We start from the raw sequence: 26,402 nt of genomic DNA on the forward strand, positions 1-26,402 counted from the left end.
AATAATTCATAATATTATTTCATTTTCCTGTTTTGTAGTAATTACTTCCAATGTTTCCAAACCATCTATTTTATTAAATTTTGAATAGATTCTTTACAAAACTTTACCTTTATCTTTAGTGAACAACTTTCACATTCTAATATCACGAATTGTTCAAATTCATTATTCTTAGTGGCACATTCTAAATCGGAGAGTTTAACCCAAAAAATGTCTCCACAGGGGCAGTTGTAATAGAGTGTTTCTAAATCACCACCTAGCCATTTAAATTCACTAATGCTAACAACCTTCCAAATAAATCCACTTCTGCTATTTGTCATTTTTTAATTATTTTTTTATATATTAAGAAATTGTTAATGATTTATACAATATTTGTATTTATTAACTCTATAGGTAATACTGTGATAGGATCAACCTCAGAAATCGAATCCAAAAACCCAACTGATTCAAGAAACATTAAGACCTTCTGCCCCCCTCTACTGATCAAATATTTAATTAATATTGATGATGCAGATATTGAAAGAAATGTATGGAGAGGATCAGCAGTCTTGTCAATATTTCCTGTTTTAAACGGCATTTTTTGGAAACCGCCATCTCTATTTTGGTGAGAAATAATGCCAAATATTATTTTAATAAGAGTATCGTCATCTTTATTTGAAAATATACTATTATATCCAGTGAATGTTGATTCAATTATTTTTATACTTGCAATTACCCACCAAGAATAACAAACATCACATCTCTTTCCTATTCTTCCATTAAAACATAGAGACTCACCAATCATTTCGTGATCTTCCGGAACTATTATTCTTTTCAACAACCACCTTTCGAGACGGTCGTGGTTTATCACGGAAATATCAATACTTCTATCAAATTTTTGCAACAACGCAATAGAGGCCATTGCACAGAAAGTGTAACCTGCATGTGACTCATCTTTTGGACGTCTCCCAAATCCGCCATCGATGTTTTGTAGATTTTTTAAAGTATTCAAAATTTTGGGAACTGGTATGTTTTCTTTAACACTGTTTACGCCATCCATGTTTAATAAATATATTGATGACAAAGCAGAATATATAAAACGAATATCAATATCGTTGTTTTGAGAATTTGAATTAGAAAAGAATGCTTCATTAGAATTTCTTAATTTCAAATTGCTTTGAATAAAATTCATTATTTTACTTTTTTCATCCTGAGAAATTTTATTTTCTAATAATATTTTTATTTTAATCCCACTCAATGTTGATAGAATAGTGGGGCCTAGACTTCCAAATGGATTTAGGGAGTATCCCATTAAAATAGTAGAATTAAAAATATAGATAGACTCACACCTATTTAATATATCCTTTATAATCTGAATGTTCGGAAATTCATCATGAATTCTGTATTTCAATAATTTAAGACAACACAATACCCAGTACACCCCATGGATATAAATCGAATTAATTTGACTATTTAAAGGAGAACGTTTACTAAAAGCACCATTAATTATTCTATTTAGGAATAGTTTATGATTTTCTCTATTAAATATTTTATTTTCAGAATTCATTGTAAATCTTATTATCATTTTTATTAGCATTCCCGCCAAAAAAGCTTATCCCTAACTAATAATTTTACGTTAATCATTATTTATTTGTAATATGGATAGTAAACTATCTAATGGTAAGTTGTAAATAAGTTTGATATAATTAATGTTTTACTTCATTCTTAGTTGTCGGAGGAATCCTCTCAAAAACCATAAATGAGAAGGACCCCGTCTTTTCCCAGAATAAAACTCTCGTTAAGAACTCAATAACAAAATTGAAGAAAAATAAATCGGTAAGTTCCAGAAAGTAATACGAATTAATGATGGAAATAACTCAAACTTAGAAGAGTAAACATCAAGGGGATGTTATACATATAAAACCCATAATATCGAATAACAGAGAAAAGGAATTAAAGGTTTCTGCAACTAGGGGCGTAGTGAAGTTTTTGAACATGATAGTTCGGTACAAGGGAAATATCGCAGATAAGGACTCTACGGACTTTGGAATAAAAGGAAACCCTTACATTCAAAAATCAAGGAAGCCAATCCAAACTGATCCTGTTAAAAAAATAAATAGATTCGATGAAGTTGTTCGCAGTACTTTAAAATTGGCATAAAAAATTAGTTTTTTCTCATGAAAGTTAACTGATCGTTTCTAGGGTCTTTGAAATAACCTCCCAACAATCATCTTTAATTATGTTGACAATAGGGAATTCAATGGAATTCATGTTCGTGTTTTTCCTAGCTGATAATATTTCATTAATAAGAGAGCAGATAGCATCCGAACTTTCCTTATTAAAGCACTCTCCCCCAAGTGTCCGCGTTGAAAGTAAAATGAAATTGTGTGAGACATTTATTATTAAATTCGCGATTCTCCATATATCTTCCGGAACGGGCTCACTTACTCTTGTGTTGTTAATTAATAGGTGAAGTTTTTCCAATTCTTGGAATTGATTGATATCTTCAGAGTTAGACAAATAGCCATTATTGCTACAGTTTCCCCCATTTTCAACTTCATTCCATAGAGTCGCAGAAATTTCAATTAATGTTCTCGGAAAAACGTGGGAATCAAATAATTTAACAAAGACGAATAATAAGAGATAATTGATTACTTGGGTACTGTTCAATGATTTGTGTTGGAAAAACAAATCTCCAGGTTTGTATTTCTTATTTTTGAAATAGTCAATAAGATAGATGGCAAACTTAATAGATTGAATAATATTGCCGTTTGCATTTGATTTATAAATCATCGCTTCAATTAACCATGGTAATGGAATTCCGATAGTATTAACCAGAAAATTCCATTTATTTGATTCAATATATTCATCCGGACGTGAAAAGTTACCTATCTCGCTTATATTCCTCGTTATGATACTATTGAAAATGTTGGCTGACGAGTGCAACTTGTTCTTCAGGTCCAGATGAATTGCGATATAAGCGGCCCATTCCCACATACCGAGTAGTTCAAGTTCATTGATGAATAATAAATGCAACTTTTGTTGAGAAAACAACACATCTTCGTCTTTATATAAAATTTGATGGCATAAGGTGAGGATCCTAGTAATAAACCAGCAAAACGAAAAGTCTAAAGGAGTATTGTAGTTAGACCTATACAGATTTTCTAGTAACTTAATCGAATTGAATTTGTTCTTAGCAGTAAAAAAATTCATAATTTGGAATTGTATGTCAAACAATCTGTGTTTGTAGAATCTGCTATTTTCACTAATTATATCTTCATCTGCAATTACACTCCTAATTGCTGATCTCTCATAAACCATTTTTATATCAGCTCTTTCGCATTTTGAAATATCCTGATTTGGGATTCCGTCCATGAGACGGAAAATTGGCCAGTTATCCAAGATATGTGACATTAAATCCATGTTTGCGATACTTTTATACAGTTTAAAAGCAGTATCTGAAAAATCAGAACAAATTCCTATCCCAACCCACCACTGGAAATTTCTTTTAAACTGTTCCATTGATGATTTGTTGCTTCCTATTGATAGGCATAGAGACGCTGTTCTTGGTATCTCCAGAAAACCTTCAATTAAATGCGTAGATACCAGACTAGTTAGATTTCCAGATTGGAAAATTGAGGATAACTTTGATATTGTACTATCTATACCATAATTAACTTCCCTTTTATCTAATGTATTTTTCTTAATACAAATCCTTTTGTCATTCACAAATCTAATCCAACATAGAAAATACTCATTAATCCTGCCTTCAATGTCAACTTGGGATAACTTGTTTTCATGTTGGACGAGAATCTCTAATATACCAGCAAGGAAGCAAAGTGTTTCTTCATAATATTTAAGAAGGTTCTCCGAGGGAGAATCAATTCTATTAAATATATTGTTAGAAGTTAAAAGCAATTCTTTTCTAATAACATCCCACATCAAAAAAGTGAGCTTCAGAACAGAGTCCAAACTCAAGTTTTTGGTGTCTGCAGGATTTCCAATTATTTCCATGTACATTCTTAGCCAAAAAGATATCGTTCTGCGTGGTAGCCCAAAAGCTTGGCCTTCCGCATTCTTCAGCGAGAACTGACTTTGTTTTAACTTAAATATAGTTACTGAAGTATTGTAGAAACATTTAGGTGAAGTATTCAATGGTCTATGTGGTATTATAGCAAGAGCATAAGAGCCAATATAAATACCACCTCTAAAAGATAGGTTATTGTAAATTTTACCCTTCTCCTTAAGCTTATATTCCCCTAAAACTGACATCGCTTCGGAATAAAAACCACTTGTTTCATTATATTGGCTCTTCTTATAAAAAAAATGATCGCTTGATCCCGAACTAATAGCAGATAATTTACCGTTCAAGTTCTGCTCTGAATTTGTTGTGAAGGAGCGCTCAGCACATTCATTTTTTAACCCTACAGAAGCATTTACTGGAAATTGTAAGTTGTCAATTGTAGAGACACCATCTCTCGAAACAAGTCCATACCTTGAAAAGTGTGAAACTTCGAATTTCCATTCCCATGTATTTGTATCAAGGGATATGAATCTCGCACCCATTTGTTCGGTATAATTCTTTATTTGATTAACACGGTTGTTTTTATATATCTCAATCTCATTTGCATCTGTCAAAGACATCATTTTTTTCGGCTTACAATTTTTTAGTGTAACCAAAGCCTTCTTATTAAGTCCTTCCCCAATTGGAACAGGAGAATCGTCATCCCCATAAACAGAGACACAGAGAGGTTCTATTGACACAACTAAATCCAGATTAATACCACGCAAATCAGTAACCCCCGGCCACATAATTTCACCAACTCCCTCTCTAATAATCCTAAAGTCTTCAACAATTGCAAGTCTATCTTCGGAAAATGTTCTAAGAACTTCAATTGATGGAATACAGAGATAATCAGATTTAGTGAGAATTGGAACAAGAGACCCAACAACCTGCTCTTTTTGAAATTGGTTGGATTTATTTGTTTCATTGATCAAGTTATCGCCATTCAAATTATCAAACCTTCTTAAAATAGGTCTTGGAGTTGTTAGGCCTATAGAAGTACGTGTTTGATGACGGTCACTGCCAACTATAATAGAGTTAATAGAAGCCCTTTGTTGAGTTGAATGAGGTGTACGAGAAGCATTGTTACTCTCAACACTTGTTCTACCAATAGAACCTCTTATTTCTGATTTCTTTGAGAACTGAATATTTTGTGAAATTCTGGAAATCGATTCTAGGTTCAAGAGTGATTTTGTACCTTCAGAATTAGGTTTTCTATCATATGTATTGGTTTTGGGGGAAAAAACTGGATTTGAATCGTCAATTGCATCTTCAAAATTTTCGTCTATCGATGTAATTTTAGCAGAATAAGATGTGTGAGGTTTACTGAATATCATAGACCTAACCTTTGTGTTTGCGGGGGAAGTGTTGTTCGAATCAGGGGACTGTAAAGCATCAAAAAATTGTTGTTGACGTTCTAGAAGAGTCAAGAAAGTTGCCGGCGTCTGAAGATCCACAGTTTTCTCAACACGCCTGACTGATGATAACAACAAACTATTGTGCCTAGAACATTCAGTTGCTAGTGCCGGGAGAGCCAACTCAGAACTGGAAACAGATTTATCCGCTACATTAATATGTGCAGAAGTGTCAAGTTTATATCTACTTGGACGGGAAATATACTGTGGCAAAGGTTTCCAGAGCCAAAGGGTTTTACCCCTATCTGCAGAATCAGAATACCTTGATAGATTTTGTGAAGCAGGTCTCATGATATTATTATTAGACAGTGTATTTGAATTGGAAAAATTAGTTCCAGTAGAAATAGAGGTCTGTGGATTTGATATGGTCTTATTAGTTCCAGTACCCAAGATATTGTGATATTGATTGTTACTGGAAACCTCATTCACCACAGAATTAGTTGCTGAAAAATTTGAATTAGTCTGGTTAGGAGCAATATTTGGCCAAATAGAATTGTTAAGAGTGGTATTTCCTGTACTTAGTGTTTGAGATAATGCCGATGAATTTCCAAACAAATTTGAACTGATTGACAAGGAATTGTTGTTTGGCATCAAACTCTGAGACAATGAGGATGATCCAAACAACAAACTACCAGAATTAGCATTGTTAGTCAACAAGCCACTTGGTTTTGGTTGAGTAGAACCGAGAATACTACTTCCAGAAGATAATTCCGATGCTCCACTCAGAATTGAACCCCCAACTCCAGAATTTACAGGAGGTTGTGAATTACCAAAAAGAGATTTATTCCCCAGTGATTGCGCTCCCAAAGAAAACTGTTGCTGGTTGTTGTTGTTTGTACCGAACAAATTTAAATCTGAGCTTGGGGTAGTAGTAGAATTTCCAAATAGACCCCCAGATGTTTTTAATGAATTATCAAAAATATTGGAATTTGTAGAAGTTTGGCCAAATAAGCCGGAATTACCAGTATTGGAAGAAAAAAGTCCTGAAGAAAAAATTCCTGTAGTTGTAGTGTTAGGGGAATTCTGTAATGAAAAAGAATTAGTATTAGTTGAAGTGTTTCCAAATAAACCAGCATTATTTCCACTACCAAATTGAGATGAACCTAGGTTTTGTTGTCCGGGTTGAACCCCCTGCCCTAATACAGAAGGTTGACCCAAACTAGAATTATTGCTACCAAAAATGGAATTCTGGGGATTTGTCGAACTAAGAAATGAGGAATTCTGAGATTGACCAAATAGCGAGTTTGAAATTGATTGATTTTGTGAATTAGACCCAAAAAACCCAGAATTTGAAAAGGAAGAAGTCCCAAAAGTATTTGTTGGATTTGACTGAAAGCCAAGATCTGATTTAGGTAAACTACTTGAAGGCCCCCTTTTCTCCTGATAATCTTCCCATCTCAGTTCCTCCACAGACTTTTTTTGATCTACATCCTTCTGATAAACGATAGACATTATTCTTGCGTCACTATCTCTATCAACCAAAGGTTGAAATGTAATTCCATTTGTACCCTTTTTGCCACTAAAAATATTCGAGTTAGTTCCAAGAGTACCTCCGAATGGAGAAGAAGAAACATTTCCAAATCCTTGTACAGGGCTAGACCCAAATATACTGGTATTAGTTTGTTGACCAAAGAAGCCACTTGAATTGTTTTGTTGAGAAACTTGACTCCCAAATCCAGTAGAACCAAATGAATTATTAAATGAACCAAAAATACCAGAGCTATTCCCTGTGCTAGACCCAAAAATTCCCGTATTTGTTCCACCACCCGAACCGAATATATTCGGTTGTGTTGAGCCAATTTGCTGATTATTACCAAACGCTCCCATAGATTGACAAAACAAACCACTTGATGACTGACCAAAACCTGAGGAAGATCCAGTGACACCAAACCCTGTTCCAGATGTATTTGTATTACTAAATAAACCCGAACCCAAATTACCTCCAGAAAAAAGTGGTGTTGACGAACCGAATAGGCTAGGTTGTTGCATTGATGAATTTATATTATTTTGTGAAACACCCTGTTGTCCAATTCCAACACCAAATGAATTGGAGGTCCCAAATAGACCTCCTGAAGACTGTTGGTTTTGGTTAGAACCGAATCCTCCACCACCAAGCATTTTTTAAATGAAACAATGATAAAAGTTAGTTGTCGTAACAGCTAAGCCCCACTAGATGCTTACCGCCAAACAGCGGTAATTTTCTACGAAAAAAAACTAGACAATTCAACTAGTTCCTCTTTTTAAGAGCCTTTTCCCTTATTTTTCTAGTCTGAGATACTCTGAAGTAACTCCAAATGTACCTAGGTATAAGGTTTGCCTATTTTTTTGTTGTTAATCCCTTTTGTAACCCAGTTGTTCGACTTACCAATTTCAACTGTACCCAGTGTCCAAAATACGGGCATGATGTCGAATATAGTGATGGCCCCTTTTTCAGTTTCTTTATTGACTCCACTGCCATCCTAATATTAATTAAAGAATGTCGTAATTGATTTGCCTGCCATCTTACCTTTTCGAGGAAATTACAAAGAATGACTCTCTTTTAATTTTTGACAATTTCGTTGTTACTAACATTGGCGTGTGACATTGAACTGTTATTCCTTCTGAAATGCACTCTAGTTGCAAACTCCTACATAGAGACTCTGCTACTCCTTTTGTTGCTGCATACACTGAGTATAGTGGATCCGATTGAAGTTGTGATGATCCACTTCCGATACATAGTATAGCTCCGCATTTTCTATTGGTAGTATTAATTGTTATAAATTAGTACATAAAAAATCGATTTCAACTAAAAGCAACGTACCTTTCCTTCATCTTTCTGTATATCATGTGAGTCATTAGTATTACTGATCTTACATTAACTTCTATTAGTTCATTTAGTAGTTCGTCACTAACTTCTTCAAAATACTGTGCAAAAGGGTAACTTATCCCCACATTATTTACAAGAACTCCAATATCATCGATTCCTTCCAAATATTTTTTAAAATCTTCGTAGCAAAGTGGGTTATTAAAGTCCATTACAAAATATTTTATTTCCTGTTTTGAGCCAGAGTGCAACTTCCCCTCAAACTAACAATAGTCATTTCATATGTTTCCTTTTTAAAGTCTAGATTAACATACCTCAGAAACAACTCGCCTCAACTTCTCTTCATTCCTTCCTATTAAAATTAAACTTAATTTTTCATTTAAAAGTTCTTCTGCAATAGCTTTTCCTATTCCGTCGCTTGCGCCTGTTACAATTGCCCATTTTCCTAAAGAAGCCAAATCTTTAGACCTGTTTAAACCAAATGAAGGATGTATAAATCTTGAAATAAAATTCATCCTTATTAGTTTTTATATCACAATAAATCAAACTACCAAGGTTAATTTTACTGATCTTTCTTGCGGGAACTGAATGATAAAATCATTGGTAAATCAAAGTTCATTATCTTGATTTTTTTGAGAGTTCCTTGATCTGTAAACGGTATTAAAATTGTGTTTGCATTGTTTTATTAAACTTACCTTATTTCTTGTAATTCTACTTCACTAACCCTCACAAATAAGCATGTGCAACATTTATAAAACAATATAAACAATATTCCCATAATTATGAGGAATATAAATGTTAAACACAAATAAATCCACCATGGCCACTGTGAAATACAGATATTAGACGTGTTTCTGCAAGAAGTGATTGAGTCCACTTTGGATGTGCGAACAAAGTCACCTTCTCCAGAATTGCAAGGCGAGCGCAACCCCGACAATTGGCACTCCCCACAGGACTTAACTCTTCTACAAAAGGAAACTACATCAGTCTCAGTTAATAATTGGTCATTCATATTTCCGAAAAATCAGACTAGTTGACGCAGTGAGGAAGAATTAAGGAAAAAAACTGTCGCGCAAAATCAGTGGATTTTCATAAAACGTGAAAAAAAGATATAATCGGCAGATTTGATTAAACTCCAAACAAATAAATTAAGAACAAGAAGCTTGTTTAGATTTTTTTTTTTTCTTTGATGAAAGAGAAGTTGAAAGCAGGTTTTTTAGTTCTTCACTAACTATCGAATAATTCGTTTCGCAGTCTTTCTCCTGTATAAAAGGTACGCCGGTAATGCGTTTATTTCCATTAGGTAGCAAGAGTATAGTACACTTAAAACCTGCAACAAATTCTCCCTGCCTTTCTGACATAACTGGGTATGAGTATAAAAGATTATGTCTTAAACACTCCGATACACCTAACCTTGCAACTTTTTCATCAGAAATCATATTGAGAGAAAATGGTAATGTTGGAAATCGTTTGTTCACCTCACTTAAGAATTGTCTTGGAATTGGGCTCTTCAGATTATAATTTGTTTCAACTGCACGTTTAAACACAGTACTTCTGTGATCCGATTCCTTTGGAAGACCATCGCTACTGCTAACAAGAATATCCACTCCGTAAACCTCGTTTTCTTCAAATGTGAACTCGTCGACTTTCTCATCCGTAGTTTCCTTAGATATGACCACCCTATTGCCATCAATAACATGCCTTTTCAATTGATGTGATAATACTCCCTGCACCATGTTACAACCAAATTCACCCGCAACCTTATTAATTACAGAAGTTACATAACTATTTGTATTTCCAGGTTTAATCGCTCTTATTGCAGCCTCAATAGCGAAGTGAGCAGCTTTCAAAACATTTGCTTTTTTACCATATATTTTGTCGGATCCAACAACTATGGAATGAGAACATATGCAAATAAAACCGTCAATATGGGCTCCAAGGTCAATCTTAACTAAGTCTCCATCATTGAGTTTCAAACTCTCTGTAGGTAAAGGAGAGAAATGTCCACATATCTCATTGACTGAAATGCAAGTTGGAAACGCCACACCTTTCTCCAATTTCCTCCCATTTTCCTTCTTGTTGTATACTAATCCCGACTTTTCTTCCAATAGAGTATTACCTACTCTACATATTTCCGATATATCTGCACCAGCTTTACAAAGAGTTATTATATGTGCAAGTACAGAGTTAACGATTTCCGCAGCAGTGTTGTACTTAGTAACCACATCAGGATTAGCAATAGAGTCAGGGTCACAAGAATCCTTAGAAGTCCCAACACCTTCGTTTTTGTTCATTTTTACAATTTAACAAATTCTTCACTCTAACCTAAAAATTTTCGTCTCATAAAAACCCGCTGAGGATAGAAAACAGTTAATCCCGAAATGTTGGCTGAATTATGTTATCTCTTGAAAATTTTAAATATGTTATGTATTGATTGAAGCTCTGGTATTGTCATTCATCAAAGAAATTAAGAAAAGAGGTTTGAATATCGTATAGGTAGGTGTTTACTTTCCTATGAAATCATAACTTTTTTGAGCAACCTCACGTCGCCCCTACTAGTACAGCTTTAAAACTAAGATCGACAACATTATACATAACATCAATCTCTAAGTTTTATTTTTACCTCTGTTTTCTTCTTACAAAAATATGAGTTATTCCCTTCTCGATCGTGTGCAAACCTGGATACGTTCACGTCTTCAAATGTTCCGAAAACACTACTTCCGTTGTTACCTTTCGTAGATGAATCTTCGTCTTCTGTATTATTAATTAAGTCGGTTTTTTTTTTCTTACTTCCCATAAATGTGTCGTGCAGATTTTCATTAGAATAGTGGATTCTGGATAATTCACTGTTTTCCTCTCCAATTAGTAATTCATCTCTTCTAATTGTCTTATTAATATTATTTGCATAGTTCATTTCGCTTTCTGCATCGTTCGCTATAGTTTTTACAAATTGAATTTTTTCTTCATTTGATATTTTCTGATGATTTTGTTGTAAAATATTGAAAGACTCGACTATTCTTGCAAAAACTTTGCACCTTGATCCCATTAAGGAATAATTATTCAATAAATGAACAGTACTACTATATTTTTCCATAATGTATTTTAGTAGAACCTGAATTTTGTTCCTACAAATAAATTCGAGCATTTCTAATATCACACTTTCAAGTATACAACCCTCACCTCTGTTTCTTGGAATCCGAAGTTTAAATAGAACCAAAAAAATTTCCTTGAAAACGTCGTGTTTTGCAAATAGACGATAATAGAAGTCATCACGTGTACCTAAACAGGTTCTCAAAAACTTAATTACAGATATGAAAAATATTTTGTGGAATGGATATGTTGCAATTTGTAATAGTTTGTATGGTAATTGATTCTGAAGTATCTTGTACTTAATTCTATAATTATGTTCTTGAACACAAGTTGATAGAATATCACAGAATAATACCCTAGCTGAATAAGTGGGGTTCACTACATTGGTATCTTCTGAAGAGTCTAAAAGGCAATCTATTAATTTGTCCAAAACACCCATGTCATAAAAAAGTGAGAGTGAGTCATCCCTTTCAGGAAAGTCCATAGTCTTAGGATCCAAAATTCGTTTAAAAATATTAGATATTTGTATTTGGGTGCTTTCACTAGAATTGATGAATATATTGCAAAGATTGAGCCATAGAGAAGGGATAGATTTCACGTCTCCTGCTGATTCTATTCCTTTAGACTTCAATTTATTTTTAGGTGTTCCATTTTCAGAAGTAATATTTCGTAGATCTTTTCCTATTTTTATATTTTCCGATACAGATTCTTGTATTGCGTGCCTAAGCAATCCAGGGTTTATATCACAGACCATAGAAAATACTTCAACTGCCAAATCAATAGGTTTTATGCAAGTACAATTAATACTCGTAATATCAAAGTTGCTATAGTCCGAGATATTCTCTTTATTTAAATTTGCATTGATCAATTCAAGCATTCGTCTTGCTCCAATACAGTTTTCCTTAAGATAACCTGAAAATTCACATAAAATGTGATTTGTTTTTAAGTTCATGAATATTTGGTGACGTTCATAAATTGACATTGGGTTTTGCTTTAATACCGTCAAAACTGCGTGAATAAACTTTGCTGCGAGAAAATCTTTTTGGATATTCTCCTTCAGATATCTCCATATGTCTCCAGTTGTAACTATCATATTAATAATCGATGAGAAATTTCCATTTATTAATGCGCATATCCTTTGTAAACTCTGCTCATCCAAATAGCGTGGCATTACTACATCTCTTAAATACATCAATCTATAGTTTAAGTGAATTTTTTGAACCTCCGGAAGAGGTACTACAGAGTGAAACTTTACATTTTCAAGGAATTTTTTGTGTGGCAACTTTGCCTTATAATTCTCAAGAGATTCATCATATTCACATGCCCTAAAAAATCTTAAATAGTACTCATCACTAAGAATAGTTTCAAATATTTCATTAAAGTGACTATAAAAAACAACAATGCGGCGTATTACTTGAAATATTTTATGTAGATTACCTATGTCACCCTTATCTTCGAGATCTTCCATTAAATTAAACAAGTCATCTAAAAAACCATGCTGTAATATATCGATAACCACGTTTTCGGAGTTCATCAAATTAGATTCAATTTCTAATCGACTAACTATCACATCAATATTACTAGTTGTTGGTCTTTCAAGTACCAAGAGATTACTGTGAGTTTCAGAATCATCACATTCTAAAAGATCAACACATAAATACGGAACAATTGAGAAAATGAGGTTCCAAATTGAATTGCAGCTATCCGAATATTGAAAGCTAAGAGCCCTATATAAATCGGAATTATTTCCATCTTGCCAAGTAATTATACTTTCCTTTTGGTGACAGTATTCACGATTCATTTTAATTGGTGTGTCTACTATTTTTGTTTTTGCGTTACTTTTAAGTAATTTATCTTCGGACCCATTGACAAATACATCAAATTGAGTTGCCGTATCAAAAATAGAATGATTGTCACTATTTACCTATTTTAATAATTAATATTTATTATCATTCTCATTTATTTTAACTTACCACAATATTGAAGTCATTATTTTCTTTTGAAATATTTAGGTAACCAGTTCCACAATCAATCCAATTTCCATTATCAGGGTTTACCTCATACAACTTTACCCTTCGAAGCTCAAGTGGCCAAGAATTGTAATCAGATACTTCACTATCAACATTTACAATGCTATCTATTAATTCTAGTCCAGTAATTGTCATAATTTATCATTTTATTGAAATAGCATTCTATTAGCGGCTTATCCCCCTGATAAAGGTAAAATATATAGGTCGATAATATTTTTTAACTTATTCAACATAACTTATCTATAAATTGAGTCAAATTATATTTTTCTAAAGTTAATAAATCTGATAAACAATTGAAATCACTGTTTATTTTTAAAAATATCATTAGTCACCTTAAGAATGCCACGAGCTTAAATGGAAACGGTTTTAATTTACTACACTATCAAAAAAACAACACAATATATTTATTGAATGACATGGACACTTGGTGAATTTATATACTTAACCAGCAAATTAAACGCATATTGTTAACATTATGTTCTTAAACTATTCTATTCACACTGAAATAATCGGGAAGAAAATACTAATAATTAGAAGTTCTACTTTAAAATTGTTTCATAAAACATCCCTATTTAATAATAAATGAATAAATTAATAAGAAATAATATAAAAATAACTAACTACTTGAATTTTTCTTTAAGAATTCAGAAATTTGTTCTCTTAACTCCTTTTGTGGTATTAGATCTTCTCTAGAAAGTGGAAATCTATTAAAAGGATCGAGCCCATCTGAAATAAGTATTCTTTCAATTACTTTTCGATCCATTATTTTAGATGATGTAGGTAGCAGAACTGGATCAGCCATTATTTCTTGCATTATTGGGTCTAAGAACTCTTCAGGGATATCAATCTCCCCAATATTTGAAAGTTTAGAACCATTTTCGTTTTCTATTAGTTCCTGAAGGTTTTTAATAAGTTTATTAAACTCATTTAATTTATTTGCACCCAAAATTCCCTCCCTGCTTGCAATGTAATGTGCTTTAATGAATGTATGAATCTTAAAATAACGTTGTTCATTTATTATCTCTAATAATAAGGTCTTCAGTGAATTACTACTTAATTCATTATCATCTGAAATCGAATTGAACCCCAAGGTAACATAAGTCATGCAAACATTCGCCAACAACTGCCTAGGATTAAAATTAAAGGCATCAAAATTGCTTACTTTCAACTCTAGACATTTTGGGCCCACAAGACGGTCGAGAGTGCAATTTAAGCAAGTGACAATTTGAGGAAGAATTAATGGGGAGTCCAGTATTTCAACCGAGTTGTATTCGGTAATATATTGCAATAAACTTGCTGATGCGTGTGATAATTGCATGTAACCTTTACATGCACTTTCTAATCTTTCTATTGGCATCTCCTCAATACTGTTATTAGTAATATCTTCATTATAAACTTGAGGTTCACTTTCATTAACTTGAGCTGAATTATTTGAGTTTTCTGACCTCGATTGTCTATTAGACTCTCTTTTCTTTACCTCTGCAAGCATTGTAAGACCCTCTTCAAGCAAATAATTCAAATCTGAAACCAATAAATGAATAAATTTTGTAAATGCTTCATCCCTCTGTTTAATAGATGTTTGGAGGCACTTCCTATGCATTTCAACTTTTAACAAGCTCTCAAATAACATGATTATAGGCAGCCTTAAAGAGAAACGGTCAAAATAAGGCGATTTTTGTACGTCATTAAAAAGTGAAATCAAGCCTGGAAGAATAAATTCCGATGTGAAGTCGCTTCCTTCAATACGTTGTCGATATTGAGGTAACTGAAGAAGATAGTGAATTCCCGTAACACCTCTTTGGCAACGTAAATGTGGATTCTTGAACAATTTGCCACAGCTTATAATTAATATCGATAAGGAAATATACGAGTCAAAATCAAATCCAACCATTATGTCATCATTACCTTTTATCCTAAACAGTAACTCTGTAACAGATAAAACTTCATCAATAAGGCTTGACGGAAGTGATGAAAATTGTGGAGTTTGAGTGTCTGGAAAATTAAAATATTTTAATGCTAAAGAAATACGACATTGTTTTGATGACAAAACTGAATTCCAGTTGTTATTCTCTACACCAAATTCGTCAAATGCAAAAATAGTTCTAAATACGTAATGAATAAAAAGTGAGAGAAAATGCCAAAAACCAAAAACTAGTTGCTGATTAAATAACATACATTCAAACAATATAGCTTCTGTGCTTAAAGTTTCAAGAACAGGATCATTTTTTATGGAATTCCCACTAAGTAAAATATTCCTTTGTTCAATTACCTCCTGCAATTTGTCCTCATACTCCAATAGTAAAGGATGCATAAAAATGATAATTGATCTACATGATATCCAAAATATTTGTGTTGAAAACTTTATTATTTCTTTATATTCTAAGCCACTATTAATAGAATTTTCTAAATTATTCACAACTTGTGCCTTTGCTATTTCTATTTTTTCGTTTTCACCAAGAGTTGCATCTTCAAGTAGATTTCCTATTAAATTTTTTACTTCAAGTACTATATCAGTTGAACCATCGATTTTTCCTATTAGGTGAAACATGCAGTCTAAATCTGAAACTTTATCAACCTTTACAGGCTGCAAAAGTCTTAAAATAACATGCAAAAAGTTAATTGAAAACCCGTTTGTTGATTGCCCAGACACCCTAAATATTAAAGAACGGATATTTGACTGAATTTGTCGTGAATTCTGTGAATTACCAAATATCGAAAGATCAGGTATTGAGTTAAATAATTTAGATTTACTTTCATTCGAAACGCAAATATCTCCAAGCCATTTTATTACCCTTCTCCTGGAATCAGTACTTGCCCTCAGTAAGTTTTTGATTATAAGTATCGCCTGATCATAAATTATAGACAATTCTTGCTTAATAAGTGCTTTGTTTTGGCTAACTTGTGCATGGGTTTTTGAAAGTAACCCACTAAAGTATTTTTTGTATGCCTGATTATTTTCATTGGTTTTTAAGTCTTTGTCAATTGGGTTTGGTCCAATTATACAACCCAAAAGAGAATATTGTTGTTGTAATAAACCTGATGAAGTTTTTAATAAACTGTTTGAGTTATTTTCAACAAAAAACGAGGGGGCATTCGCAATAATTTCTGCAATTTGCTTGAATTGGGACAAAAGAATAATATTCCTCAATGAATTTACCTTAAGGTCACTAAAAGTTCTTTCTCTTAGAATTTTTGACATGCTTTCAATATATTCAGTAAATGAAAGCTTAAACTGCTCTGGATCATTTATTTCCATTTCATTGAGAATACTAGACAAAAATTGTATCGGTAGCTGTATCTCAAAGAGGTCAGAAATTGCTGATGTTTCATGGTTCGTTATCTCGAACAATTCTGGACATTGTATAATCAATGCAGTATATTTAGGTAATAAACCACAACTATCAATAATCCTTCCCTTTATTTCAGATTGTAAGTCAGGGTTTTTTCCCTCACTATTAAACCTATTAAAACAGTCAACCAAAAAACGAAATGAATTTATTCTAGATTTCTTATTTTTATCAATAAAAAATAATCTTAGTCTATAAAAAATAATGGTCTCAATTTCGTCAAATGTAAATTCCAAGTTTCTTCCTTGAAGTTCTAAATCATTAGCATAATTACAGAGAAAAACTCGTTTGTTATTCGAGTATATTTTTGAACCATCATTTTTACACAGAGATACACTAAGTAGCCTTCCAATTATTGAATCTTCTGTTTCGTTGCAATTTTTCGACATTGTATGAGAAAATTTAATGAACTAAAAAACAGCGGGTTGTAAATCCTTAACAAATTCCATAGAAAATTTTTTGTAACTTTTATGTTGAATATTTAATGAAAAAAATAACATGATCTGTAATTAATTTATTTGGGTTCAGAAGTAATGTTGATATTTCTACTTTCTGACGGATAAATTCATGGTTTAAAACTTTTTTTTTCTTCTTTTTTGTTTCACAATATTATATTCCAATAGAAATAAGTATATTTTTGTGAATTAATATTCTATAATTGGAATTTTTTTCTACACTCGTAAAGTATCAATACCATTATTACTAATGGCTACCGCTGGTGCAATGTGAGGTGCAACTCCAGATTTTCACCTGGTCAATTCAAATTATAATTTTTCTTGAATTTTGATCTATGTATCTTTAAAAGATATGTTTCTTTATGTAGGTTTCAGATTTGTGTGTTTTGTTAATTGCTTCTCTGTAAAATGAATTTTGGTAAGAATACTAATAGGCCAGATGAAAAAAATGAATCAATATCAGATAACACAAAAATAATTTCAAGTATGTTTGATGAGGAATTTTGTGAGATTAATGAAAGTGGGGTATCCTTAAAAAAAATTGTGGATGAAAGTACTGATATTAAAGAAAAACTAATAATATTCCGTATTCCAAATCCAGATTTGAATCAAAAACCAAGTAAGATATATCTAACTGTAGTAGAATGCTGTAAATTGATTGGAATATCGATCCATGAGTACCTCTTCATTGATAATAATATGTGTAGTCTAAAACCGATTTCTAAGTCAAATGGAAAGTTATTTTTCAAAGTTTCAACTGTAATTTCAATAATTACTACAACAGAAATATGGTTTTTAAACCACTCGGAAAATAGCTCAATAGAAATAATTTATAAGCTACTATTTATTTATGGTTATTATAGGATTTCAGATATTAACACACCGAGCACTAAAATATCTTTTTGCGACCTAAATAGTAATGAATTCACTTCACCTTATTATTACAACTCCAAAACTAACTTATCAATAGAATACAATTCCCATGATAAACCTGAAGTTTCTTCCAAAGATCTATCCATAAATTCCCAATCTGAATTTGATTTATTTGAAGGTACTCAATATTATTCCACAAAAGATTGTTTAAAAAACATTCAAACAGAATTCCTATTGTGTGTCAAGAATGAAGGTGAGAACTCTCAAATGAATGAAAGTATTAGAAAAAGCAACTTATGTTCACTGTCTTTTACAGGAACTTGCATTGATATCATATTAGAAACGGTATATCTTGATATAATCCGTTCAATAAACAGCACAAAGAATGAAGCCGTTAATTGTTGCAATGGTTTAATTAAAAGCAGTAAATGGTATAAATACCCATGGAGGTTCACTTTCAATGACTTTACAAAGAAAAAATTGATATCAAAGTCAGTCAGCGTAAGTTTTATCCACTTTACTACAAACACTCTTTTTACTTTCATTAGTGCATAGAAGCCAACATTTCTGTTTTAAAAGAAAGTCTAACCAAATTGATAGAAGAAATGAAATTCTCTCAAGATGACAGTGATTATGTACCGATTATCTCTGTTGACGAATGGGAGAAAATATTGAATAAATATATTCCTGTTATTTATAAAGCATCTAAGGAGCTCAAAGAAATAAAAACCTCAATTAGCTTTAGTGACGAACTTTCCAGAGTTTATCTTGACTTTCAAAGGAATGAGTATATGTATACGAACCTAAAAATATCGCTTCTTACACTTTCATGCAGTGTAACATCGGTGATCACAGGTTAGTTAGAATAAATATACCCTATACAGTCAAACACATATATTCCAGGTATTTTCGGGATGAATTTGTTGTCCGGTATAGAACGCAACCCAATTGCATGGTACATCGTTACATTTACAATAGTCCTGCCGATTATCCTCTGGGGTGTTAGCAGTTGGTTCACAGGTGTCATATGTAAACGTGAGATACACGATTTAGAACAAAATCAGAACTAGAGAAAAATTAGGGTGTTAATTTGCCTAAAATTACAACAGATGTCTAACTAGATAAAGTAGATATTCTCAGAAAGTTTGTATTCAATTCACTTTGTTATTCCCAGGTTTCTACTTCTTTCTTGCTGCCGCTGCAGCTCTACTACCACGGCCAGTAGTCTTAGTATGTTGTCCTCTAACTCTAACACCCCAGTGGTGACGAAGACCCCTGTGGCTTCTGATTTTCTTTAAACGCTCCAAGTCCTCACGCAATGAAGCTTCGAGGCCATTGGAAGTTGTGTGCTTATATTTACCATCTTTTATGTCCTTTTGTCTGTTAAGCATATATGAAGGTATGTTAAATTGTAGAGGGTTTGAGACTATTGCGACTACTCTGTTGATTTCGTCCTGGGAAAGCTGTCCTGCTCTCTTAAATAGATTTACATCGGCTTTCTTACAAACAATATTCGAAAATCTTCTACCTATACCCTTAATTGCAGTAAGGGCATACATAATTTTTTGGCGACCGTCCACATTCGTATTCATAATACGAAGAATGTGCTGAAAGTTCTGGTCCATAATCTGAAGTGACATCTTCGTTTACTTTCTCTTCTTAAAATCACTAGCTCGTGGCTCTGAGCTACTGAGACGAATAAAAACTCCACGTCTAAGCGCAAAGTGTCTTACACTACAATGGCGAGTTACCGCTTCGTATATTTACCGCCTAACTTATTTGCGAAGAGTAAACATGCATTGCAATTATGGAAATGAAAAACCTGTTGTGAAGAAATGGTATTTTTAGAGTAATAAAAGTGGCTAAACACCAATTAACTCAAATTTATCTGAGACCAGTTATACCTTTTGATTTATATTTAAAGTAAACAATATATTTCCAATATTTCAAGCTTTCTCCGCGCCAACTAATAGATTAATATTTTAGATCCTATATTAATGAACAAATAGCAATGCAGATAAAATCAGAAAGAAATGACTACATAATTGATTTCTCAATATTTTTTGATTCTGTTCTTATTTCAATCGATGATGAGAATTGTCTCAATTGTAAATTTTTTTCGCTTGAAATTGATATAGAGCCTTCACTTGCACATAGCATTGATTACATTGAGAATAGTAAGGTTGATGAATTTATAAATAACTACGACTTTTATCTTAACGAAAATGAATCAAATACCAGGTTCCAGACTAAATGGTTTCAGATCAGTGAACTCCCACTAAAAACCACATTCGATATTTTTTATAGTGATCACCATCAAAGTATTCGTGAGTGTACAATCAATCAAAGTGTAAAATGCTCTTCAATACTGCCATCTTGGATGATTGATATATATACTAATTTTTATAATAATTTAAATATTTCGAGAAGCTTCAACGATTTTCTGCTTTCCGTAATTCAACTGAGAATTACTATTTTGGGTTTCAGTAGGTCAAATCATTTTGAAATATCTCAAATAGGGGAATGTTTGATTAAGCTAAATGAAGACCAATTGTTATCCAGTAAAAACTTCCTATTTATTAACAAAATACACGAGAGTTCTTTCGTTCTTAACATTAACGATTCCCAGATTGATAACTTTACAATAGGAGTATTGAAATGTTTTTTTGAATATATTCCAACAATCTCAGAAATAAGCAATAACCCAAATAAGAATTACTCGGATGAGGCAAGCTCTATTTTTGAATGTCGGTTCTCGAGAGAGAATTTACCATCTGGTAATAAAAACCTAAAACACTCTAATATTACCATTAAAGAGTGTAGCATGGATAACTGTGATTTTATCCCCTTGCAATGGGAATACCTAGATGACAATGGGGAGGTAAGGGGACCATATAACAGTATAATAATAATGAGTTGGGTAATAAAGGGTTATTTCTCAAATATTAGTAAATTAAGACTATTTTCCGCAGGAAATAGTAGTTCAGATAATGAAACTCATTCAAAAACATTTGGAGAATTTAGATCACTTTCTGAACACATTGAACTAATTAAATCAGATGTATCGAGACTATTTCCAAATTCTGAGAAAAACTTACAGTATAAGCTTTTACAAACAAATAACTCTTACAGTTTGGAGGATAAATCATACCAAGGAAATAGCACTTATTCGAGTAAAACACAGTATGGTTCCGACAAATTAACTGGCAAACATTATATAGATTCGACAAAAAACGGTGGAAAATCATTTTTTATAAAGGAAATAGATGAAATTGAGTCAATAAAGGAGCAATTAATGAAAATTGAGACGGAATTCCATAATAAAATTAAAAAAAAAACCTCAGAATGTAAGGAAGAAACAGAAAATATATTTTGCACTAACCCTGTAGATAAAAATCTGTCAAAGAGAGATCAAGTTATTGAGTTTGCAACGAGGAACGTTTTTAGACAGAGAAATAACCTCACATTTAAAAGGTGGTGTGCCGAGTTTGGGTCTGACTTAGTGTCAGAAGCCTGTGCAATCAGAATTCAGCGAACATTTAGAAAATATAAGAGAAGAAAAAATAATACTTATATATCAAATGTTTCATAATTCTTAGAGATTAAGTGTTAAAGGTCGTAATATCAACAATAACGTTCGAAAATTAAAAACTGGAGCGGTTTATCCGAGTAGAAAGTGCAAAATATCGCTTACATCTAAAGACACATTCATGTGTTGCCAAATATCCAAATTTTTATGAATTAACCGGAAATATTACTCAAATATTCCACTAAACACAATAATTTCAAGTTAGAATTTACTTTGATGAATAAAATGACCTATTACACTAGATACTGAAAAAATTTTCTTTTTTAGACGACTTACCATGTCCAAAATCTGCTATTAAAGGAGACAATATACTAGTATTCAACGAAATAGTTATTATAAGGGCAATAAATATTTTCACTTCATTCTACTGTAGTGTAAATACGGCAATAAATTAGGATTCAAGATATTCAAGGAATACATTGTAGTGTTATCTGCAAAATCAAAAACAAATAATCCTTTGTAACATTCAAAAGATGAAAACTGTCTAGTTAGGACCAATCAGACGGGCATGGTGTAGAATGATATTTCATTAAAGTTCGTGTGAGAGTGCACTGCAATTTTACAGTCTGATATTTTGAAAATTCTGGAAGTTGTCTTATTTTTCGAGACAAATTAGAAAACTGGGTTAAAAAATATATTTTTTCATAATCACAAAAAATAGCTATGTTTAATGTCATATAGAACTTCACAACCACTTCATAAATAAATATTTATTTGCTAAGTATTTCTTTTTAGCATCGAGCTTCTCGCGCGTTCAATCGACTTCACAAAATTGTTTCTTTTTTATTGCATATAAAAAATGAATAATTGGGGTAAGTTGTCAAATATTAAGAATGTTCGTTATTTTAACTTAAGTAGGAAATTCTAACTCTGTGACAAGGCCTTCTGATGTTCCTGTAGTTGATAATTGGGAAGATTTACTCAACAGCGATGAAGAATCAAATGAAATTACGAATAAAATTCCCGAAAAATCGAGCATCCTGTGTAATGAATCACGTGATTCCAAAAATCATGTTTACAAAAATGAGTTTGAAAATGAAAGAAGACGCCAAGAACTCGTTGAGGAAATGGATGGAAGTGCAATGGACGATTTATTCGATGGATTTGTTGATAACCGCAAGCTTTCTGGAAATAAGAGCATAAATAACAATGCAACTCAAATAATGAGCAATATTAACCAGCAACAAGACTTTTTTAGTCAAATCAATCTTAACACATACGGGAAGGTTGAATCAACAGCATTTAAAATAGCGGATTGCATTCGACCGGCCATTGCAAAAAGTCCAGCATGGTTAAGGTTTATTGATATATGTTTAAACGAAATATTTCCAAAATTAGATATCAAGGATTTAAAAACTATCAAAAAAAAGATTGACAATCAGCTATCAATTAGGGAAAAGGAAGAGAGAGAGAAATCTCAACAAAAAAAGAAACCTAACGACATTGTTAGTTTATCGAGGAACTTCAGGGAAGAATTGGATATTTTTGATGGTGTAGATTCGCTTGATGAATCTGATGACTATTGAATAATACATTATTCTCGAGTTCCTTCTTTTACTTTATTTTCCCGCCACCTCGACTTAAAACTTAAGGTAAAAGGTTTAGCAAATTTTTCAATATGGATAAGAATTTAATTGACCCGTCTATTTATTGCGAACCAGTTGAGGTCGAATCATGTACAAGAGACTCCTCCTCTAGGATAGAAAGAATCCTAAGTGATGGGATACCCTTGTTTGCAGAGACAATCGGGTGTTTTTCTTCGAATGCAGAGAAATACTTTATTTACACTTCAAATGATGAGTTAGAAGAAAGACTACAAAAAGACAGCCAGTTGTTAAATAATGTTGAGTGGGATGCAATTGAAGGTTCATTAGGTAACATTGCTAAACACCTAGAGGTTCTTTCAAATGTTACTTTTTGTATACAAAAAGCTTACTGTGACAATATTCAATATATAAATATCTCTCAATCCTATAAAATGATAAATAATGAGAAATCAAAGTCGCTGTTCAGTAATGAGGCTTCAAAGAAAGAATTGCTGCTTGCAATATCAAAGAGAAAGAGTACACTGAGACCTTTAATTAAAGAAATAAACTTAGAAAGGGATATAATTCCCATACGTCTCCTTGCTCATTATGAAATACTGAATGCAATAAATGAGCTACTTCCGGTATGGAACATAAGTTTGTATCAGAACCTCAACGCTGAAACTCCAATTCATGAGTGTTCAAGTTCATTAACTTTACAAATAAGACTTACGCTTCCACCATTAAACCTACTGACACAAAAATATGAGAAAAATTCGACAAAATTATGGACAAAAATAGCAAGTATTTGTTTCGAGGATTTAGTTTTGAGTTTATCATTTAACGATGCAACAAGTGAACCAAATCTTCACTCTTTTAAGAGAAAAAAGTTCATGCGAGATTCTGTTTATATTAATGCCCCAGAAACTCTACTGAGTTTGATAGATAATGACTTTGAACTGGATGTGAAATTTGAATTAGGTTCACTACTTGATTCATTTAATAAGAGTTCAATGGTAAATGAGAACTTGGTCATGCCACCATCAATAAAGAGCAAACTATCAAAACAAATACATATTAGCCTTCGGAGAATTCATTGGAAGTTGATTGACAGGGCAATTTTTCACACACTAATTCAAGAACTTGTTAATATTCAGAAAGAGTCCAAAAACCATATCAATATTAGTAGCCTAGATTCAAACGAGTTCTCTTTCTCCATTGATTTGCAGATGCTCATAAATCAAGACGAAGCAAAAAAAGAAAAATTTCAAAATATATGTGTAACTCTTAAACAAAATAACGACCCTGAGAATGATTGCAACTTGAAAAGAAGTGAATCATTTGCAACAATGTTGCTCAGGGAAGCATTTTTGGAAGTATGGAATGAATATCTAGAGCTAAATTTTGTTGGCTTATCAGATAAGTTTGAAGATTATTCCTCCTCAAGTGTAAAGTCAAGCATAATACTTGACACGTGGATTTTGAAATTACAAAAATATGCAAATTTAGCGCATGTCCCACTCTTACCCGAGTAAAGGCAAATATATATATATATATATATATTTATTTATTTGTTTATTTACGTATTGTCCTGAAGAATGAATACAAATGTATATTTTTTCTGGTGTTTATTATGATTAGTTATAAGAGTAACAATTACCAAACATTTTATTTGTAATTTTTTTTGTTTCATGAGCAGTCTAATTTGTCCCGAAATAAGAAACCCCAGTTCCGATTTAGAATCAGAGGGTTGTATGACCTTAAAACCGAACCTAGTTGCGATAAATTGCTTTGGCACTGATGTTGATCTTTCAAACATCATTTTCTCGAGTGGCTACACGCCACTGAGGTTCATTGCAGTTAGCAAAGGGTTTCTTCTCCTATATTATTCTGACCCATTCACTGCAATTATGGCAGCATGGTTCTTCGAAATTAAAGGCATACCTACTGCTACACTTACCGGATGGTCACTGTTTCGCATTTGTGGCCCTACTACAACTAATGAAATAATAAGAAACTTTCCTTTTAGACGACAATGTGTGTCATTTTGCAAACATAAAGGAACCTTTTCATGGATTGCAATTCACGGAATTCATTCAAGGGAATCGATAATGAAGTCAATTAGAGACAAGGGATGGAGTATTATTGAAACACTTAACGACAGAAACTTTTTGGATGTAATTGAAATGATGGAAATGTGTAGTGTGAAGGAAACAATTTACTTAAAAACGAATTTAGAATATCTTTTCGTCAAATTTCTCGAAAAAAAATCAACTAACTCGATTTGCTTCATTCAAAGCACTGACCAATTTAAGTGCCAACAAAAACTAATTCTTTTATCTAGATGTTCGAGGTTACCAACCAATATCGAGTCTAATAGTGTGATTTTACCGAAGGAGGTTTCAAAAAAAACTGTAAATCAGTTCGATAAATATTCTCTACTTGCAATAAGGAAATGTCTATATAATATCCCTATTTTTTTGGAGGCATGTTTACCAAATAATTCACTTTCCACGCTTAAGACGGAGTACTATCCATCTGTTTTAGGAAACAAACCTCAAAGTGATTTATTAGGAAGTACATATTTACCTTTACACTCAAAAGGTGAAATCATTGAAAACACAAGCAATAAAAATAACTCTAAAAAATACATTAATACATATGATATATTTGTTTGTATGTTAAGAGTCGTATTTATAGAAATAATTAATCAATTAAAATCTAGAATTGAAAATGGAAATAAATATCCTAGCATTTCTGAAATAAAAAAAGTATGGTTAGATAGATTCGGAATTGAAGCTGATATTTTTTGTCTCCTTCATATTGCAGGACTTAACGAGGAGTTTAGCGAAATTTATGAAAACGTGATCACAAATTGTCCAAAAAAAACTTATCCTTTAACCAAGGATGGCAGATAAATAACTGATCCTTTAAATATTTGTGATATTACGTGTTTTAATGGAGGTATACACAACTATTGAAAATTATTTTTCATTTGTGAAGTATCAGATAGTTTAAAAAACCCGTTACTAGTATTCAAAAAATCTTTTTTAAACTGCCACTGTTACATTAAATATTTAAAGTTTAAGTGTTAATTATAAATTTGTAGCAATGAAATGGTCAAAATAAAATTTGTATGTGGATTTTACGTAGCAGAAACAGAAGTTAATACCAATTAATTAAATGGTACGCAAGAAAATAATTAAATTGAAATATTTCATTTAGGTATTCATTT

At 32.2% G+C, this 26,402-nt stretch overlaps 14 protein-coding genes across 14 annotated transcripts; 6 read left to right on the forward strand and 8 right to left on the reverse strand.

Annotated features, from left to right (window-relative positions):
• Positions 1-65: 65 nt before the first annotated feature.
• Positions 66-1,561, reverse strand: FG379_002539 (uncharacterized protein; the record flags this gene model as incomplete). The annotated part of the gene is made up of 2 exons (XM_067327869.1): positions 66-303; positions 384-1,561. The coding sequence occupies 2 exons, from the start codon at positions 1,559-1,561 to the stop codon at positions 66-68; spliced, it is 1,416 nt and encodes a 471-aa protein (XP_067182297.1).
• A 73-nt stretch (positions 1,562-1,634) lies between these two features.
• On the forward strand, positions 1,635-1,949 carry FG379_002540 (uncharacterized protein; the record flags this gene model as incomplete). Its single annotated transcript, XM_067327870.1, has 3 exons — positions 1,635-1,656; positions 1,706-1,812; positions 1,920-1,949. The coding sequence occupies 3 exons, from the start codon at positions 1,635-1,637 to the stop codon at positions 1,947-1,949; spliced, it is 159 nt and encodes a 52-aa protein (XP_067182298.1).
• Positions 1,950-2,160: 211 nt separating this feature from the next.
• On the reverse strand, positions 2,161-7,572 carry FG379_002541 (nucleoporin; the record flags this gene model as incomplete). The annotated part of the gene is made up of 1 exon (XM_067327871.1): positions 2,161-7,572. The coding sequence occupies one exon, from the start codon at positions 7,570-7,572 to the stop codon at positions 2,161-2,163; it is 5,412 nt and encodes a 1,803-aa protein (XP_067182299.1).
• Positions 7,573-7,771: 199 nt separating this feature from the next.
• Positions 7,772-8,772, reverse strand: FG379_002542 (uncharacterized protein; the record flags this gene model as incomplete). Its single annotated transcript, XM_067327872.1, has 4 exons — positions 7,772-7,913; positions 7,961-8,188; positions 8,255-8,520; positions 8,572-8,772. 4 exons carry the CDS (start codon positions 8,770-8,772, stop codon positions 7,772-7,774), a joined length of 837 nt encoding a protein of 278 aa, XP_067182300.1.
• A 93-nt stretch (positions 8,773-8,865) lies between these two features.
• Positions 8,866-9,269, reverse strand: FG379_002544 (uncharacterized protein; the record flags this gene model as incomplete). Its single annotated transcript, XM_067327874.1, has 2 exons — positions 8,866-8,905; positions 8,953-9,269. The coding sequence occupies 2 exons, from the start codon at positions 9,267-9,269 to the stop codon at positions 8,866-8,868; spliced, it is 357 nt and encodes a 118-aa protein (XP_067182302.1).
• A 136-nt stretch (positions 9,270-9,405) lies between these two features.
• FG379_002545 (proliferation-associated 2G4 metalloprotease) lies at positions 9,406-10,551 on the reverse strand (the record flags this gene model as incomplete). The annotated part of the gene is made up of 1 exon (XM_067327875.1): positions 9,406-10,551. One exon carries the CDS (start codon positions 10,549-10,551, stop codon positions 9,406-9,408), a length of 1,146 nt encoding a protein of 381 aa, XP_067182303.1.
• Positions 10,552-10,856: 305 nt separating this feature from the next.
• FG379_002546 (uncharacterized protein) lies at positions 10,857-13,512 on the reverse strand (the record flags this gene model as incomplete). The annotated part of the gene is made up of 2 exons (XM_067327876.1): positions 10,857-13,271; positions 13,321-13,512. The coding sequence occupies 2 exons, from the start codon at positions 13,510-13,512 to the stop codon at positions 10,857-10,859; spliced, it is 2,607 nt and encodes an 868-aa protein (XP_067182304.1).
• Positions 13,513-13,993: 481 nt separating this feature from the next.
• Positions 13,994-17,113, reverse strand: FG379_002547 (ubiquitin-fusion degadation (UFD2) family with a UBOX at the C-terminus; the record flags this gene model as incomplete). The annotated part of the gene is made up of 1 exon (XM_067327877.1): positions 13,994-17,113. One exon carries the CDS (start codon positions 17,111-17,113, stop codon positions 13,994-13,996), a length of 3,120 nt encoding a protein of 1,039 aa, XP_067182305.1.
• A 474-nt stretch (positions 17,114-17,587) lies between these two features.
• FG379_002548 (uncharacterized protein) lies at positions 17,588-18,912 on the forward strand (the record flags this gene model as incomplete). The annotated part of the gene is made up of 2 exons (XM_067327878.1): positions 17,588-18,553; positions 18,601-18,912. The coding sequence occupies 2 exons, from the start codon at positions 17,588-17,590 to the stop codon at positions 18,910-18,912; spliced, it is 1,278 nt and encodes a 425-aa protein (XP_067182306.1).
• A 318-nt stretch (positions 18,913-19,230) lies between these two features.
• FG379_002549 (40S ribosomal S18) lies at positions 19,231-19,692 on the reverse strand (the record flags this gene model as incomplete). Its single annotated transcript, XM_067327879.1, has 1 exon — positions 19,231-19,692. One exon carries the CDS (start codon positions 19,690-19,692, stop codon positions 19,231-19,233), a length of 462 nt encoding a protein of 153 aa, XP_067182307.1.
• A 371-nt stretch (positions 19,693-20,063) lies between these two features.
• FG379_002550 (uncharacterized protein) lies at positions 20,064-21,644 on the forward strand (the record flags this gene model as incomplete). Its single annotated transcript, XM_067327880.1, has 1 exon — positions 20,064-21,644. One exon carries the CDS (start codon positions 20,064-20,066, stop codon positions 21,642-21,644), a length of 1,581 nt encoding a protein of 526 aa, XP_067182308.1.
• Positions 21,645-22,440: 796 nt separating this feature from the next.
• On the forward strand, positions 22,441-23,167 carry FG379_002551 (uncharacterized protein; the record flags this gene model as incomplete). The annotated part of the gene is made up of 2 exons (XM_067327881.1): positions 22,441-22,453; positions 22,500-23,167. The coding sequence occupies 2 exons, from the start codon at positions 22,441-22,443 to the stop codon at positions 23,165-23,167; spliced, it is 681 nt and encodes a 226-aa protein (XP_067182309.1).
• Positions 23,168-23,259: 92 nt separating this feature from the next.
• Positions 23,260-24,702, forward strand: FG379_002552 (uncharacterized protein; the record flags this gene model as incomplete). Its single annotated transcript, XM_067327882.1, has 1 exon — positions 23,260-24,702. The coding sequence occupies one exon, from the start codon at positions 23,260-23,262 to the stop codon at positions 24,700-24,702; it is 1,443 nt and encodes a 480-aa protein (XP_067182310.1).
• Positions 24,703-24,858: 156 nt separating this feature from the next.
• Positions 24,859-26,085, forward strand: FG379_002553 (uncharacterized protein; the record flags this gene model as incomplete). Its single annotated transcript, XM_067327883.1, has 1 exon — positions 24,859-26,085. One exon carries the CDS (start codon positions 24,859-24,861, stop codon positions 26,083-26,085), a length of 1,227 nt encoding a protein of 408 aa, XP_067182311.1.
• Positions 26,086-26,402: the final 317 nt, after the last annotated feature.

The sequence above is a fragment of the Cryptosporidium bovis genome, assembly GCF_009768925.1.
Source record: "Cryptosporidium bovis isolate 45015 chromosome Unknown contig_36, whole genome shotgun sequence".
NCBI classification, from domain to species: Eukaryota; Apicomplexa; class Conoidasida; order Eucoccidiorida; family Cryptosporidiidae; genus Cryptosporidium; species Cryptosporidium bovis.